The sequence below is a fragment of the Bactrocera neohumeralis genome, chromosome 3 (genome assembly GCF_024586455.1).
Source record: "Bactrocera neohumeralis isolate Rockhampton chromosome 3, APGP_CSIRO_Bneo_wtdbg2-racon-allhic-juicebox.fasta_v2, whole genome shotgun sequence".
In the NCBI taxonomy this organism is placed as follows: Eukaryota; Metazoa; Arthropoda; class Insecta; order Diptera; family Tephritidae; genus Bactrocera; species Bactrocera neohumeralis.
This window is the reverse complement of record NC_065920.1, coordinates 7,878,336-7,897,592: the sequence shown is the minus strand read 5'-3', so window position 1 is coordinate 7,897,592 and position 19,257 is coordinate 7,878,336. Positions and strand designations below refer to the sequence as shown.

Here is a 19,257-nt window from a genome sequence, read left to right as displayed (position 1 = left end):
TGTTGGAAAAAATGTTAAAACATTTGGCATTAGTGCATTTCGGCAGCCACTTAAGTGTGTAACCTTGTCATTTGCCTTTTAAACGCTAACGAGAAAAAATGTATGTGTACATATAAAGATATACATATACAAATACACATATGTAGGTACATACATTTTTTCATATACATATGTAATTGAAGAACAAAAAATCAAATATTTTGTTGACAAATCAGCAAAACATGAAAATAATTACAGTCATGTACAGAAAAATTAACGAAAGATATTGTAAACTGCGTTTGAGAAAAAACAAAATTGGCGAGAATTAGTCAAACTTAAGTTTCTACTTTTGCATTCCAAATGACATGCTTGCTATGTGAGATAAACGCTAGTCAAAATAACAATAACAGCGTAGATATGTTGCTTGGTTAGATTTGTAAAAACCTTACACACTTTTAACACGCGTATACATACTTCATAGACGTATGACTATAACCACTGTGTCCATCGATCTCCATAACAGCAAAATTGATTATTCGGGTTTGATGGATCGGATGATCCACGTAGAGGTACTTTTTTCAATAGCGTTTTTTGGCAGATCACGCGTGAGCCGTGTCAAGCTGTCATATTATTTTTTTTGTCATTTGATCATGAAAAGACTTACGCCCAAACAACGTTTACAAATCGTTTGATTTTATTACGAAAATTAACGTTCTGTAGAGAATGTGTTTCGCGCGCTATGCTCAACTTATGATCAACAAATTCGGCGTACTGAGTGTTCTATTGGCAAGATTATCACCCATCTTGAGATTCAGCATTCATTATTAGATAATATTCGACCTAATAGACCACGTCTATCACGCAGTAAAGACAATATAGCAACCGTAACTGAGAGTGTACACGAAGACCGTAGAGAGTCGATTCGGCGCTGTTCACAGTTACTCGGACTGACGTATTGAACGACTTGGTGCATTTTACGTCGAGATCTTAAATTGAAAGCTTACAAAACACAGCTTGTGCAAGAACTGAAGCCGCTCGACCTTCCCAAGTGATATCGCTTCGCTTTATGGTCTCTTGAAACGTTCCAAAAAGGTCCGTCATTTTCGAGCCAAATTTTGTTAAGCGGTGAGGTTATTTTTTTTTTTGTAAATAAGCAAAATTTCCGCATTTGGGACGAAGAGCTACCTGAAGAGATTCAAGAACTGTCGTGTATTCCAGAAAAAACAACGATTTGGTGTGGTTTATGGGTCGGTGTAGTCATCGGCCCACATTTCTTCAAAAATGGTGAGAACGTAACCGTCAATGCTGACAGTTATCGCGCCAGGATAATCGACTATTTGATACCTGAAATTGAAGCTCGTGATCTCGGCAATATTTGGTTTTAACAAGACGACGCCACTTCCCAAACATTACATCAATCAATGGATTTATTGAGAGAACACTTCGGTTAGCAGATAATTTCACGTTTTGAGCCGCTCGATTGGCCACAAAGATCGTGTGATATCACACCGTTAGACTTTTTCCTGTGGGGATATGTAAAGTCCAAAGTATATGCGGCCAATCTCGATTCAGGCCTTGGAGCAAAACTTCACACGTGTCATTCGCCAGTTACCACTCGAAATGCTCAAACGAATCATCGAAAATTGGACTCAACGGATGGACCATCAGAGACGTAACCGAGGCCAACATTTCAAAGAGATAATCTTCAAAAAATAAATGCCAAAGAATGTTCTTTCGTATGATAATAGTAAACATTTCAAACAGACAGATGGGCATGACTAAATCGACTTAGCTCATCACGCTGGTCTTTTATATATATATACCTGGGTATATACATTAAAGGGTCTCCGACGTTTCCTTTAATATATAAATATATGAGTTCGTGACGTCATGGGCGAATGAAGAGTCACCTTTCTGCTACTGTAAAAGTTTAACAGTTGCTTTGTTATGATATCGCGTGTCATAGCCATATACTCTATCATTCAAAAATAATAAAAAGCTCGAGTAGAAATAAAATTTCATTGCATATTCTCAAATATCATCATAAGCAAAATATATGTATGCTTGTATATATGTATAAGTACTATATATACATATATACACTATTTTTTCGTGATTTTCCTACCCATTTTTCTTGTAATTTCACGATTTTCAAGATTGTCATTCAACATTTGTTACATGAAATATTTTTTAAATTTTATTTTTGATTGCATTTTGAAATAATGTTTAGGTTTTCAACAAAAGCGTGGTGAAAGCTTAGAGTTTATGATATTTATTGCCATTATCACTCTTCCCAAAATAGTTAAAAACAGCACGTAGACACATATTTTAACGAATACTTTTTAGTTTGAGATTCAAACCCACGATCACACCGAAGCAAAGAAAGATGAGCGAACGAATTACTTGTAATAAAAATTTGCATATGTATGTACATTTATGTAAATATGTGTATGAGCATTTGTGTAAAACTCACTATCCCTTCCCTCTTCCTGTACCCAGGAATACGTATCACTAGCAATTAATCTCCAGCATCGGTTTGCACAGTTTTGCAGTTGAAGTCATTACATTTTATTGCAACGATAAGTGCTGAGCGAAAATTAGCCATAATAACAACAGCTGCGCATATGAGCTTTTGCCAGTAATTTGCTACTACTTTTTATTTTTGTTTATGGAACACAAGAATATGGTCGCAATGTTGTTATTTTTATTGTAATTTATTCCTCTTATTCTTTTTGCTTATCGTTGCCTCAGGTATTTCGAAAATGAAATGTTGCAAAAGATGAGCGAATCGAATCAAGCAAAGATAAATGCTTGTCTGCTCTTTGCAACAACTACAACTAAATACAAGTATTTCATTTATTAGCGGTGATTTCAGCTAGAAGTGTATGTGATGTATGTATGTATAAATTATTCATTTAATGTATTTAATTACGAGTATTACGAGATTTTACATTTTACAACAAAGCTGTAGTTGTGGCTGGGAGAAGACACCCACAAAAACGATCGGTAACGCAAAAAAGGCAAAAATAGAAACAATTAGTATTGAGAAATAAAAAATAAATAATGATATAGCAATTTCCAGTTATAATTCCTGCATCCGTCTGCATTTTTTGTATTCTTTATTACTCCCTTGCATATTCGCAACATTAAATGCACATATTGCATAGATTAACGAAGATAATGCTGCAAGCTTATAAATAGAACATTAATGATCGCACCTACTTTGGGTGTTTCATTAGTCAAACACATTCCTACATACGAACATATGTACATAATATAGATAGTTTAAGTTGCACAGCTTCAGTGAATTGTATTCCTCGGGTGTTAGGAAAAAAGCGCATACATTTGCTGTGCAATCAGTCTTCAATCACAGCAATCATATTTTACAATACACGGATGTGGCACAAATTTATGATGCGTAAAGGGAAATCACGACCTCAACGATTACGTAAAACACACGATGATAGTTTTGAATTAATGCGCCAGCTAACAGACTATTTACTCATCTAATTTGTCAGTCAACGCTCAGCAGCTTGACTGATTTATTAAAGTGCACAGAATCGATCTTATGACCAATTCAAAAGGCAAACATTTCTAATTATAACACTCAAGGGAATATAATAACTAAGAAAAATATAGAGTTGTATATTTAAAAGTATGAAAATGAAAGCAAATTGATTCATCGAAGTTAGTCTGCATAATCGACAATCGTGTAAAAAGCTGATTCGGACATAATTAAAAAGAAAAAATCAAAAAGTATTTGCGATTATTTTATAAAACAAAAACAAAAAAACAAGAGGCAACGTCAATTTCGGTTGCACCAAAGCTATATTATACTTCATAAGTGCATTTCTTAATCATGAGAGAGTATAACAAGATCTTTATATTGGTTTTAGTCGGCCAGTTGTATTTATATCGAAGGGATGTTTTGCACGGAATTTTATTCCAATTGGTTTGGTAGTGGCTGATATAGGAAATTTCAGAGGGCAGAAAATATATAAGAAGATCTGAAAAATAAAAATTATGAAAACTTTGATATTAGCAATTAATTTTCCTGAAAATGCACTTCCTCACTTTATTATTATGTTTTCCTACTTTTTGAAGTTCATGATCTTTGAATGGTGAAATTTTCATCAAACGAATAGTCCAAAATTATCTTATACCGTACTATGAAGGGTGAACCAGGTCGAGGTTCCCTACTTTTTTAAAGAAAAAATACAGAAACTTCAAATTTAAAGGGGAATGTTTATTATCAATTGAAATAACATTCTTTGGCATTTATTTTTTGGAGAATATCTCTTTCCTTCTCTCTCCAATGATCCATTCGTTGAGTACAATTTTCAATGACTCATTTGATCATTTCGACTGGTAAATAACTGGCGAATGACACGCGTGATGTTTTGCTCCAAATCCTAACTTAACATATCCCCATAGGAAAAAGTCTAACGGTGTGATATCATACAATCTTGGTGGCCAGTCGATCGAACCAAAACGTGGAATTATCTGCTCACCGAAGTGTTCTCTCAATAAATCAATTGATTGATGCCGAGATCACGAGCTTCAATTTTAGGCATCAAATAGTCGGTTATAATGGCGCAATAACGGTTGCATCATTTTTGAAGAAATATGAACCGATGATTCCACCGGCCCACAAATCATACCACACCCTTGTTTTTTCTGAACCAAAATTTTAGCTCCTGAATCTCTTCAGGTTACTCTTCGTCCTAAATGCGGCAATTTTGCTTGTTTACATACGCTTTGAACCTCATCTCCATTATGGTTCGAAAACGTCGGATCTTCTTGGAACTTGTCAAGGACCCATTGAGCGAAGCGATATCTCTTCGTCTTATTTATGTTATAATAAATGTTTTACGAATACTTAAAGGCTGTAATATCTGCAGTTTAGTGATAACTTAAAGTGGTTTTCTATAATTTTGCCCGACAATTTCTCTACTTATATATTCTACCAATACAAAAATATAGGACTTAAAGTTATGAAGCATGACTTGAGCTGGAAATTCAGAACTGTCTGCTCATCGCTCTAAAAATTTTTCGTATATTCCTTTGTAGTCTAGCGAAACCGATGATTATAATAAATAATAAGTAAAAGTAATTTCCAAGAATTTATCGGCTATGCCTACCCATTATGAGCAAAATTCAGCTTACAAGAGATGACACTGACAGGCTCGCAAAGTCCAATTTATTCGTCGTAACTTTACGTTAATTATAAATAATATAAAATTAATACATTCGAATATCTCTCCACTAATCACTTTAATGCAAGTCATTTTCTGCATGAGCGTATGATTGTTATTGACAGTACAAGTTGATATATAAGTATATATGTATGTAAAAACTTTTAAGCCTCGCTGTAGTTAAAGCATAGAAATCATGAAATTCATCACGCCTTAAGTGGTGCTTTATCTTTTTGGTGCCGTAAACCATCGCCAATATTAAGCTCCAAGTTATTACTAGCACACTCCCATGTCTATATAAATACATCGTTATTGTTTGTTTAGCACAAAAAAATCTAAAGGAACTTCAAAATAGTATTATTGTGTAATCTTTCTGCGGCATGAATTTGCAAAATTCTCTAGAAAAGAAACATGTTTAACCCCAATTGGCAACAAAACGATTCTGCATGCCAAAAGATTACATCTGAATTTATATTCATACTGACAAATATACTAACAAATTTGTATGTTTATATGATATTCGAGATTTTTCTAAATTAAGTAGGTGAATATATTTTTGTAGACAAATTTTTTGGTGAGAAAATTTTTCTGTTTAATTAATTGATTCGCGAAAAATTAGATTTGGCTTCAGTGGTAGTCTAATTGAGCTAAATCACAACTTCTTAGATGCCATACAATGTCTTAGTCGAATCTACAAACGTTTCTCGCAATAATTTAGTTGTGGCACGTTCTGTGTAGCACATAGCACCATCTTGTTGGAACCACATGTTGCCAAGTTCAACTTCTTCCGATTGCGGCCATAAAAAGTTAGTTATCAGCGATCTATACCGCTCTCCATTGACAGTAACAGTGTCACTAGCTTCAACTGATGCGGTGTGGCTAAAGATTCTAGAGGACAGTACATGTCAAAGTGACAAAGAGGAAGAAGAGTTGGAAATATCTAGACATTTTATTCTCTACTGTCCAGGTTTCACCAGACTAAGGTTGAATCATCTTGGCTGCCATACTTTTTACGAATCCGGTAAATTGGCTGGAATTGATATTAACCGCCTTAATGAGTTTGCGGCAGGCTCTAGGCGTTGTGTCGTTAAGCCACGTTTTTTTATCCATACCTAGGGGTTCTGGGCATCAAACGGTCTATAGCAGTCCAAGTGGGATTATTCGTGGCCTCACGAGTTATCAGGCTATTTTCCTAAACTAACATATATATGTATGTATGTACATAACATATATAAACACCATAATCATATTGGGAATGTTCCAACCCCTCTCAGCTGCATAAGACCATTCAACTATTTGAAGCAATTGGTGATAAAGAAATGGCTCTCGTCTCGAAATTCGTTATTTTCAGAAGTCCATAATGATCTCGTAAAGCTTTATTTTTGCCCAATAGGTGGCGCAATATTAAAATATGTATATAACTTTGCTTTATTAAAATTTTGTTCAATTTGCAATTTACAATGCAATAGTTTGTCTAATGATTTTTTTTAATATGAAATTTATTATGAATTGCTGAATTTGGCGCGTTTTGAACTAGTTTATTATAAATTTATAAAATAAAGTGTTCTATGTTCCATAATGAGTTTAAAAAAATTTTTATACACAAGCTTATTAGCATAACAACAGGTGCCCCACCATGTGTGAATACCCTACTAATCTTGGTATACTTAACCTTGCTGTTGGTCAGAGAAACTGTTATCATTTAAATTAATATTATTAGCTGTTTCAGGCCACTTATCTTCGTTAGGCATTAACTAACATACAAACACACATATGTGAACATACGCACATACATTCATATGTACATATATAAGATGGCATGCATTTATAAATGCGTTAAAGCGAAGTGGCCGAAGATTTGGTGTTATTTCCATGCTTTTGATTATTTCTCTCTTCTTATTAGCAAATTTCAGCTTATTGTTGTTGTTGGCTGCATATTAAAATTTTAATGAACGGAAGTAACAGCTTCTTCATTTAATTGTTCCGTTTCTTTATAAACATTTTTTTTTTTCATTTTTTCTGTTATTGTTGCTTTTTAAACGTTATGGTGTATTTGATTGCTGAAATTCGTTGAAACTCCGTAAGGCACCACCAAGCGCCGCACACTTCCGGCTTTGTCATCAGCATTCACTTGTTGCTTATCATCATCTGAAATTAGCTAAAAGAAATACTGAAGATATCTGAATGTATGCAGATATGCGAAGAATCTCCTCGTATAGAAAACGCAATATTTGTGGCAGAAAAAAATTAAAAACAAATTATTCGACTGTGTTTTCGTGGTCATTGGCGACCTTAGCAAAGTTTTGGTAAAAAATAATTTTTTAATTTAGCAGTATGAAGTATACAGGCAAGCGACGTCAGCATTTCAAACTGCTGTTTTGTTGTTTTATTAATTAATTAACGTAGAAAATAAATTGTATTTAAATTTGCGTACTCAAAATATTTATAGATTTGTGCTGATATATTCGATTATATATTTTCCATCGGTATTAAGACATGCAGTGCATTAATTAAATTTTTCTGGTATCGGATATATAATTTATGTAGGTATGTATGCAAATATGTATATAATTAATGCAAAGTAAGTTTAAATATGGTTATATATGTATGTGTCTCTAAGCCTTAATCGTCTTTTGATTTAAGCCTTTATGGCACCTAATGCAAATTATTGTAGTTTTGCTTTAAATTCACAACTGCTTCAGATAGTTGGCGCCACCAGAAACGAATTAATATTTATAAAATTTTTTCCCCCACTTATCATAAATAATTTAGTTTAAGTAAGCAGATGTGTCCAACTTAGATTTTATAATTAATAGCAATTTGCATCTTACTCACTGTCGTAATAAATACATACATACTTGTATATTCATAAATGATAAATAATACTATTATGTTTTATTGCTCTAGATATCGGTATAGAGAAGAGCACGCAATTAGGATTCTCTCGTTCTAAAACGAGACTCGATTCTTACTATGTAGCCATGAACAGTGCAGGGATTCCTAAAAATGGTAAGTCGTTTTTTTGATTTTACATACAAGAAAATTATCAACATTTGTTAAATATGGTGTTCTATCGATAGCAAAAATGAGGTCTAAAATCAGTTAGCCTGCCACGCAATCATGATTTCTTGATTTGAAAAAAAAAATAATAATATTTTGGCCAAAAAAATAGTTAACTCTAGAAATCTAGATAGGCAGAAATCTTCTTTTAATAAGCCATGACCTATTTGTGCCTAAAAACAAAGGTCTATTAAACCTTCATTCCTTCCTTTCCTGGTCTCATGCAAAAATAATTCAAGATTGCAGTTTCAAAGCAAAGCAGTCAGTATTTTTTTATAAAAACGAAAATAGCAGAGGTAGCGTGGCTTTCAGGCCAATAACTTAAGAACTAATGGATGAAATTTTAACTCTATTTTATATAAGAATACTCTAGAGGAGTAAAGATAAAGATCGTTAGTTGTAGCTTAGTGTCTCAACAATTTTAATAGTATTCTATAGAAGAATAGTCCTCTAAGACAAAGATCGTTTGTTTGTATCTCAGTGCCTCGCTCTGACTTGACTGACTGACAACAACTCTTTGTAAGCCTCAAAATGCATAAAAACCACAATGCTTTCTAATTTTTTTGACTCGCTTAGAAGTAAATAGCTCCATCTACAGTATTGCTCCATAATGATAAAAAAAAATAGGAAAAAATTATAACTTCGGTTCACTGAAGTTAGAATTCCCTTAACAAATAAAAAACTTTATACATACATATACAAGAAATTGATTTTGTTCGGTCGATTTATATGATTTGAAATTCGACATGATGTGATTTGTCGCGAAGCTGGTCGCCAGCTGGCTCTATATAAGTAAAGCAGGCATAGTGCCTGGCCAGTGCTTATCTGACTCTCACGCCGCGATGTAATGTGAATTAGCGCGAAGTCTGACCGCCAGTTTCTATATAAGCAAAAACATTGCCTAGTGCTTATCTGATCGCGCCGCGATGTGATGTGATTTGGCGCGAAGCTTGCCGCCATCTGGCTCTATATAAGCAAAGCAGGCGCAGTGCTTGGCCAGTGCTTATGTGACTCTCGCGCTGCTATGTGATGTGATTTGGCGCGAAGCTAGCCGCCAGCTGTGTCTATAAAAGCAAAGCAGGCACAGTGCCTGGCCAGTGCTTATCTGCCTCTCGGGTCGCGATGTGATGTGATTTGGCACAAAGCTGGCCACCAGCTGGCCGCCAGCTGGCTCTATATAAGCAAAGCAGGCACATTGCCTGGCCAGTGCTTATCTGACTCTCGCGCCTCGATGTGATGTGATTTGGCGCGAAGCTGGCCGCCAGCTGGCTCTATATAAGTAAAGCAGGCATAGTGCCTGGCCAGTGCTTATCTGACTCTCACGCCGCGATGTGATGTGATTTGGCGCGAAGCTGGCCGCCAGCTAGCTCTATATAAGCAAAGCAGGCACAGTGCCTGGCCAGTGCTTATCTGACTCTCACGCCGCGATGTGATGTGAATTGGCGCGAAGCTGGCCGCCAGCTAGCTCTATATAAGCAAAGCAGGCACAGTGCCTGGCCAGTGCTTATCTGACTCTCGCGCCGCGATGTGATGTGATTTGGCGCGAAGCTGGCCGCCAGCTAGCTCTATATAAGCAAAGCAGGCACAGTGCCTGGCCAGTGCTTATCTGACTCTCGCGCCGCGATGTGATGTGATTTGGCGCTAAGCTGGCCGCCAGCTGGCTCTATATAAGCAAAGCAGGCACAGTGCCTGGTCAGTGCTTAGGTGAGTGTCGCGCCGCGATGTGATGTGATTTGGCGCGAAGCTGGCCGCCAGCTGTGTCTATAAAAGCAAAGCAATCACAGTGCCTGGCCAGTGCTCATGTGACTCTCACGCCGCGATGTGATGTGAATTAGCGCGAAGCTAGCCGCCAGCTGTGTCTATAAAAGCAAAGCAGGCACAGTGCCTGGCCAGTGCTTATCGCGCCGCGATGTGATGTGATTTGGCGCGAAGCTGGCCGCCAGCTAGCTCTATATAAGTAAAGTAGGCACAGTGCCTGGCCAGTGCTTAGGTGAGTGTCGCGCCGCGCCGCGATGTGATGTGATTTGGCGCGAAGCTGGCCGCCAGCTGGCTCTATATAAGCAAAGCAGGCACAGTGCCTGGCCAGTGCTTAGGTGAGTGTCGCGCCGCGATGTGATGTGATTTGGCGCGAAGCTGGCCGCCAGCTAGCTCTATATAAGTAAAGCAGGCACAGTGCCTGGCCAGTGCTTAGGTGAGTGTCGCGCCGCGATGTGATGTGATTTGGCGCGAAGCTGCTCTATATAAGTAAAGCAGGCACAGTGCCTGGCCAGTGCTTATGTGACTCTCGCGCTGCTATGTGATGTGATTTGGCGCGAAGCTGGCCGCCAGCTGTGTCTATAAAAGCAAAGCAGGCACAGTGCCTGGCCAGTGCTTATGTGACTCTCGCGCCGCGATGTGATGTGATTTGGCGCGAAGCTGGCCGCCAGCTGGCTCTATATAAGCAAAGCAGGCACAGTGCCTGGCCAGTGCTTAGGTGAGTGTCGCGCCGCGATGTGATGTGATTTGGCGCGAAGCTGGCCGCCAGCTAGCTTTATATAAGCGAAGCAGGCACAGTGCCTGGCCAGTGCTTATCTGACTGTCGCGCCGCGATATGATGTGATTTGGCGCGAAGCTGGCCGCCAGCTAGCTCTATATAAGCAAAGCAGGCACATTGCCTGGCCAGTGCTTATCTGACTCTCGCGCCGCGATGTGATGTGATTTGGCGCGAAGCTGGCCGCCAGCTAGCTCTATATAAGCAAAGCAGGCACAGTGCCTGGCCAGTGCTTATCTGACTGTCGCGCCGCGATGTGATGTGATTTGGCGCGAAGCTGGCCGCCAGCTAGCTCTATATAAGCAAAGCAGGCACAGTGCCTGGCCAGTGCTTATCTGACTCTCACGCCGCGATGTGATGTGAATTAGCGCGAAGCTGGCCGCCAGCTGGCTCTATATAAGCAAAGCAGGCACATTGCCTGGCCAGTGCTTATCTGACTCTCGCGCCGCGATGTGATGTGATTTGGCGCGAAGCTGGCCGCCAGCTGTGTCTATAAAAGCAAAGCAGGCACAGTGCCTGGCCAGTGCTTATCTGACTCTCGCGCCGCGATGTGATGTGATTTGGCGCGAAGCTGGCCGCCAGCTAGCTCTATATAAGCAAAGCAGGCACAGTGCCTGGCCAGTGCTTATCTGACTCTCGCGCCGCGATGTGATGTGATTTGGCGCGAAGCTGGCCGCCAGCTAGCTCTATATAAGTAAAGTGGGCACAGTGCCTGGCCAGTGCTCATGTGACTCTCGCGCTGCTTTGTGATGTGATTTGGCGCGAAGCTGGCCGCCAGCTAGCTCTATATAAGCAAAGCAGGCACAGTGCCTGGCCAGTGCTTAGGTGACACTCCCGGCGCGATGTTATGTGATTTGAAAGTAACGAGGTAAATGCGCGCTTCGATATAATGTGATTTGAATCTGTACAATTTCTTCGAAGATTAAAACAAAAATCAGTATTATTACGACAGTTTTCTTCGATGAACGAGGTGTGGTGCGCTCTGAACTTCGTACAAAGAAGCCGGAATTATGAATGCCCTGTCGCGTACTGCATTAATTCTTCGTTATTGTTTCGCAAAGTTTTCAGCCCCTATCGTGCCTCAACTACCGCATTCGCCTGATTTAGCTCCGTGTTACTTCGTACTATTCAGCAAATTCAAACGACCGCTCCGGGAGAACGGTTTTAAGTCATTTGAAGGCATTAAACGTGAATCTCTTCGCGCATTGATGGCTATTCCTGTTTCGATGATTTTTACTTTACTGTCTTTGAGGAAGACGACATAGTTTTTGAAGAATAAGTAAGAAAGAGTTTTGAAATTATGGACAATTTTTTTTCATACTTATATATATTTTATAGGGTCTCGAACGTTTTCTTCTGGATGTTACAAACTCCGTAGCAAACTAAATGTACCCTTTCAGAGTATAATTAAGAGAATTCTGAAACAAGCGCAATATCTTCAACGAAATCATCAGAGCTGAGTTGTATAGAAAAATATAGCTAATAAATTAATAATAATTAATAAAAATTATTAATAATAATGTCAAAACAAGTAATTTTTCATTTTCAAACTAAATGTTTTGAAGTTAATTTATACCTACAATTACATAATAAGCTTATTTTCCTAAAACTATTTTCACTATATTTTATTTCTGGCATTTTTTTGGTTATGTTAAGTAGTCACCAGCCTAACTGGCAGCTATAAATATGGGTCACGCGTATCTAAGTTTTTCTTTCAATTTTTTATTTACCCCTTTGATTTTACTTATTTTCGTGTTTGCCTTACATGGTTTTAATTCAATAGTGTTTTGTTTCTTCTCAGTTCACAAGTAAGAGTCACTAAGAGTCGTATGCTAATTACACTAATATCAACTTAAGAGGCTTATCGCCATTTTAGTGTAGCACTTCTATTGCGGAAAAATGTGTTAGCAAAGTTCAGCTGGTGGATATAAAATATATATATAGTATATAAATAATGAAAACATCACCGGCATTACCACAGAGCGACGTGTATGAATTATGTTTTATGTTTTTGTTTAAATTATACATAAATACCTACACATGCATAAACATTGGTCGAGCCCATTGTTTGACGACTTTTGATGTGTTAACATCTGCCTTTGATTGATATTCAAATTTTGCTATTCGTAACTCTTTTCGGCACATTTGCATTTGTATACAAACTACATATTGGATATGAATACATATGAAATAAAGTCGTGTGGATGTGTATGCGTATTAACAAATCCCGCTGCTGTTTGTTTTATTGAACTCATAGGCATTTCGAAATGTTGAATATTACAAAAGAAGTGACAAAACTGCCGGAACAGCAATGATTACTTTAATAGCTAGACAATGTGTCCACCCAAATTCCATTCAAAGTATTATAAACATATATGAATACATGAATGGACATACATACAATTAGAGTGAAAAATAATATAAACTATTGTTTATTATATTTTTATGCTCTTATATCGAATTAGACTATAGATGAAGCGTGGCTGAGATTTTAGGATTCATATATGTATGTATTTCTAAACTCTTAATTATGATATTCGTAGATATGTTATACTATAAGTGAAAATTGTAATTTAGTGCACCGAAACTTTTGGTTCACCTCCCTTAGATCGCAACCTTCAGCGGATCTAGAAAAACTTTACGAATTCACCTAATTTTTCGAATGGTGTGTTTACGAACCTTTTTTTAATTTTTTGCAGTTAGTTTGCTTTTCGGGAGGTTTTACAAATATTTCATTGTTTTATTGTCACGTCAATATGGCGTAGTCGAAAAAGTCCTTTCGTATTTCTAATCAAATTTTGTCTAATTTTTAATTTTATTTTTATAATAATAAATAAATAAACAAATATGTACCATTTTGGTCGACCACTTTTTGCCATTTTTCCGCTAGAGACATTATTCCATCAGTGTAAAACTTTCATCAGTGTAAATCGAAATTTCGAAACTTCCCGAACGAAAGCGAGCGAACCATTGTTGTGCTACATGAACTAATAAAGCATCGTCTCCATAAATTTCACAAATTTCATTAGGGCTTGCGTGGCATTCTTCCCTTTTTTATACAAAAATTTCAAAATATACCACATTTCTTCATTATTATACCCTAAACAGGGTATATTAAGTTTGTCACGAAGTTTGTAACACCCAGAAGTTAGCGTCGGAGACCCTTTAAGGTATATCTATAAATGATCAGTATGTTGAGCTGAGTCGATTTAGCCATGTCCGTCTGTCTGTCTGTATATATACGAACTAGTCCCTCAGTTTTTAAGATATCGTTTTGAAATTTTGCAAACGTCATTTTCTCTTCAAGAAGCTGCTCATTTGTCGGAACTGCCGATATCGGACCACTATAACATAGTGGTATAGCTGCAAACAAACTGAACGATCGGAATCAAGTTCTTGGATGGAAAACTTTCACATTTGACAAGATATATTCACGAAATTTGGTATGAGTTATTGCTCATAGAAATAATGTAATATAGGAAGAAATTGTTCAGATCGGATTACTATAATATATAGATTCCAAACAAACTGAACACATAGTTACTAAAAGAAATGCACCTGCGAAGGGTATATTAGCTTCGGTGCAGCCGAAGTTAACGTTTTTTTTTTTTTTGTTTTCACTAATTTTTGAAGAGCTGTAACTTTTTTTTAACTTCCCCGATTTTTTTTTTTGGTTAAATGAAGCTTTCCAACACTATATGGTATGGACCACTGGAAATATACGACTGCAATGACATCTATTGACAAAATACGAAAAGGCTTTTTCGACTATCCCTATCACAGTGTTCAAATAAAATGCAACGTGCTCGAGAGAAAAGACATTTTCAAACCCTTCAAATAATCGCCTTATCTTAAGACCATTATTTTTATTGATTCACAAACTTATCCGACGATTTTAGACCCTCGTGAATCTCGCCCAACCGGCTGATCAAAAGTATAAGATTTGAATTGTCCGCGTAAATCAGAGCCTTAGTAAAAAAATGTCTTTATCGCCTGTCTCACCAAGCAGCCAACCTGGCTGTACTACTCCAGGAAAACATAATCTCTAGAATCTGATTATAACGCCAATAATAGTCAAAACAAATTTAAGGGGTCAGTAGTGTAATCCTTTTTCAATTTTTTTTTTTTATCTTTTCTGTTCCCTTATACCCTTAGAATTAATGTAGAAACCCACTTTATCATTAGAAGGTTTCGAAAAAGACCCAAAAATAATAATACCGCTCGACATTCGGAGCGCTCGGAGTGCACACCTCAAACTTTAAACGCGTTTTTCTCAAAAAACACTTTTTTAAACTGGTGGACCTGACTCCGGTCAAACTACTCAACCGATTTGCCGAAAAATTAAAAAAAAACGTTAATTACTTTTTTATTTATCAACATTTTTTCATGATTCTAGTAGGGACGATAACCAGTCACGTACTTATTAAGAATAAATTGGGTTTTTGTGTTTCAGATGATCCAAACATGAGGAATCGTGCCCGCCAGTGAAAAACGCATCTCATTCACCCAGCCAATTCCGAAAAAATTTATTTATACACTCCACTATATATCTCATGATATGTAAAAAAAGTTCTATTGTAGAATAAAAATTTCTATGAAAAAAAGTCAAAAAAACAGGCCAGATTACCTTACTGACCCCTTAAAAAAGTAAGGACTTGCAAGACTTAAACACTAAAATAGGTGATTTAAGAGGACAACCATCAACAGCAAAGCAATTTTTAGCCTTCTGTAGCGTTTCATGCAAATTATAGTGATTTATTTATGTGCAGCAATCAGAGCGACCGCAAATCACCATTAATTGTGCGAGCGGTGCGTGGATCCCAATTGGCAGATTCAATGAAATAAAAATAATTTAAAAGTAAAAAAATATTTTATTAAATTAATAAAATGAAATGAAAAACCTAAATCGCTCAATCACGCGCTCAATTAATATGCGAACGCACATTATTTACTGACAGCTAGGTTGGCTGCGAAATTTATTTATGGCATTTAAATGCTCTTAACGTTTTTTGTTGTAGTTTTTGCATTTACTTTTTAATTTCTCGAATATTTATGCATATGTTTCTCTTAATCGTTAATTTCATAAAATATGCGCAAGGTCAGCTAAGAGTGCGTGAGGAGGAATCTCTAAGCCATTCAAAATATTATATTTTAGAGGGTAAAAATAATCGATGAAACGCGATCAGCAAATGTATATAAATAATTATTTATGTGGGTATGTATATATGTATGTATGCTTAGCACATTTAGAAATACTCAAGTTGAAACAGACAAAAAAGTGCACAAGGAACTGTTAACCAATAATGGATAAGCGCCAAGTTCACGGCAATTTTAATTATATAGGTACATATGTATGTATGTATGTATGTACATATATATATTATAAGTACAGCAGACGTACATTTATTCATATCTACATCAATAATATTGATTTTTTTTATTGCTGCTGCTGAGTCACAATCGTGGTGAACGCATGACTATATTTATTATATTGATTTCAAAATTAAAAACTCACAAATTTTCCCAAAAACGTTTAATTTGAAATTTTATGAACGTCATAACGCTGATTTAAACTCTTATAACTAACCTCAAGGAAATACACTGCACGTCATTTAAAAAGTTACACACAATTATTCATCAGTTCATAATTACGACTATCATGGTGATACCGCCCACAATTATATGGTATTTCATATTTCACAAACTTCCTGATCGATTTTAAGCAAATACAAGTAAAACTTTAACTTCAAAGCTATAATACCCTTCACGCATTTCCTATAGTATAAAATGGTATAAAAAGATCTTTTATTTTTCTTTATCGTAATTTTGATCAGTCAACAGGATGTTCGATAATTATAGCGTTGCCTTCTATAATAATCGATGCCAAATTTTGTGGAGGTAATTCCTCAAATAAAAAAGTTTTCAATACAATAACTTGATTTGTATCGGTCAGTTTATATGCTATAGTGATCCAATATTGAGGTTTGCGACAAATGAACAACTTATTGTGAGGATAAGGATATGCGCTAAATTTCACATCGATATCTGAAAAACGGAGAGAGTTGGCGTATATACAGACAGATGGAAAGACATAGGGACATGGCTATATCAACTCAGCTCGTCCCACTAATATTTTAAATATGTATATATTTCGTTTAAAGGTGTTACAAACTTCGTAGCATACTTAATATACCCTCTCTAGAAACTCTCTATCCTATTGGATCATATCATCTTCTATTCGAAAAAGCTGCATCGCTTCAGGCAAATCGAAGGAATGATGATCGAAGGAATGATAAAATTATTTGACAAAGAGGTGGTTTCTAAAAAAAATCAATTTTTACCAAAATTTCGGCCTTAAATAAAATATATATCGGTGAAAAAAAATTTTTCGATTAATTACTAAAAAATATATTTAAAAAGCTCGTATTAAAACTTGAGACTAATCCGTTTAGCCGTTTTCGAGTAATGTTGGTCATCGACTTTAAAAACACCATTTTGAGAAAAACTTGTTTTAAATTTTAAATGCATTTCCAAGCACTCTGAAACGCATTTTCAAATTTGCGTGTAACTTCGAAAATACTCGCCGGATCGATATATAAAAAAAAAAAACGATTTTTTGAAAATTCGAACTGCATACAACCCCTAAATGTGAACATATCTGAGGTCATAAGTTTCTCAAAAACCATAAATCGCTTATAGTATTTTACTAGCACCTCTGATTTCTGATTTACATTAAAGGACACACAGTAAATAGGTGGAAAGCCGCGACCAAACATCTAAAACGAATCCGGCCAGAGAAGGTCGTCCGCCATCCACATCCGTTCACCTCAATTTGTCGCAAAGCGTTAAGAGACAAGCCAAAAAAAAATGTTCAGTGAACTCGATGAAGGGTTTCGATGTCAATAACCCGCCGGTTGTAAATTCTATAAGTATGTCACACGCACAGTCGTAAAAAATATCCAGTTATCAACGGTCGACGTGCGGATTTCCTACCGCATTAATTAGTTAATAATTTTCATGTTTCACTTTCGATTGTCAGCGACAAAGTTATTGCAATATAAATTATGGTGGTGATGGTAACGGTGTGCATTTCTGGATATTAAAAGTGCATTTTCCAAAAATTCAGCACAGACATATAGTTTTTTTTTTGTTTTATTTCACCTTCAAGTGTGTAGGTGTTTATATGCAAATGGCCTGTCCAGTATTATATAAATGAATGGCAGGTGTTTAAGGTTAAGCTGACGGCGAGTTGAAATTGGGTTCTTGACCGCATCAGTTTTGTCCCTCAAAGTGTTCGCCGTCAAGGTTGTGATGTAAAAAGGTATAAAAAGGAAATATTTTGTCAATGCAATTTTAATATCTGCTTTTGCATTATAAATGCGGTAAAAATGAAAAACGGCAAAAACAATAGCTATCAGAAAGAAGTGCTAAAGATGTGTGAAAAATTGGCAAAAAACAATCAAAAATGCAAGTCTGATTGGCGGAAGTTGATATGCGCCTCCATGTGTATCGATATGCAAATGCATTAAGAACTCACTTGTATGCTAATGTGCAAAAGATTTATCTTTATCGGTTTTTCGCATTTCAATTGGCGCAGAAATCACATCCATAAACATAAATTAAACCCAGTATGTAGTACTAAAACGTGGCTGACTTTAATATAGCTGTCTAAAATAAAACCATTTAATAAATTGTCCCTTCAAAATATGCTTTTGGTTAGATCAGGGATCATAAATATACTTAATATACCGTATATGGCAGTCTACAAGGAATTTGGCGCAAAAGTGCGTGAGACTACAGCCACTTATACTAACCTCTGGTAGTATAACTCATTTCAGCTTCAAGGTAATGGGTGAGAAGCCACTACTTAAACTCGCTACATAAGACCTTATTTATAGTAGCGCTGAGATAATAGTCGGTGGAGTAGATGTACTCATGGCAATTTTCTTCATATACTTCATCCATAGACCATGACTCTTATCAACTGCAAGAGAATACTTCTTATATCTAATTTAGGATCACAAAGTCAAAAAATGTCTAAGTTTACTTCGAGATCTTAAAGAAATACTACCATCATTAGAGCTCAGACTTTGAGCGAACAATTAGGGCCAACTATATAGATCATTCTATAGTTTTTGTGGAAAAGGAAAAAATTCTTGTATGTATAAATACTGCAATTTTGTCATTAAAAATGCTCCAGAAACTGACCGTACCCAAGACTTCTGATTGCAAAATGAACTATCGATGGAGATCGCGTTAACGAATTGCGTCAGTCGGTCATAGCTCGGTTGAAAATTTCAAATCTTCGGATGAATTGCTTATGTGGAAAGGCTACACTTTAAATCCATCAGTCCTCCTTATCAACTCAGAGCAACTCAGTCAGAATTGTGAATAAGCACTCCGAATTGATTGAAATCCGAATTTTCGAATGTTCTAAAAGGCAGCTCGCATTATTAGAAGGCATTGTAACCGTTGTCCCAAACAGACGCATCG

At 36.4% G+C, this 19,257-nt stretch overlaps 1 protein-coding gene across 1 annotated transcript in view; it reads left to right on the top strand.

Annotated features, from left to right (window-relative positions):
* Window positions 1–19,257, top strand: part of LOC126753656 (dedicator of cytokinesis protein 7) — a 66,262-nt gene that overhangs the window by 34,677 nt on the left and 12,328 nt on the right. Inside the window, exon 4 of the mRNA XM_050465323.1 lies at window positions 8,082–8,183. Coding sequence (XP_050321280.1) covers window positions 8,181–8,183 — 3 coding nt within the window. The 5' untranslated portion in view covers window positions 8,082–8,180. The remainder of the gene's footprint in view (window positions 1–8,081; window positions 8,184–19,257) is intronic.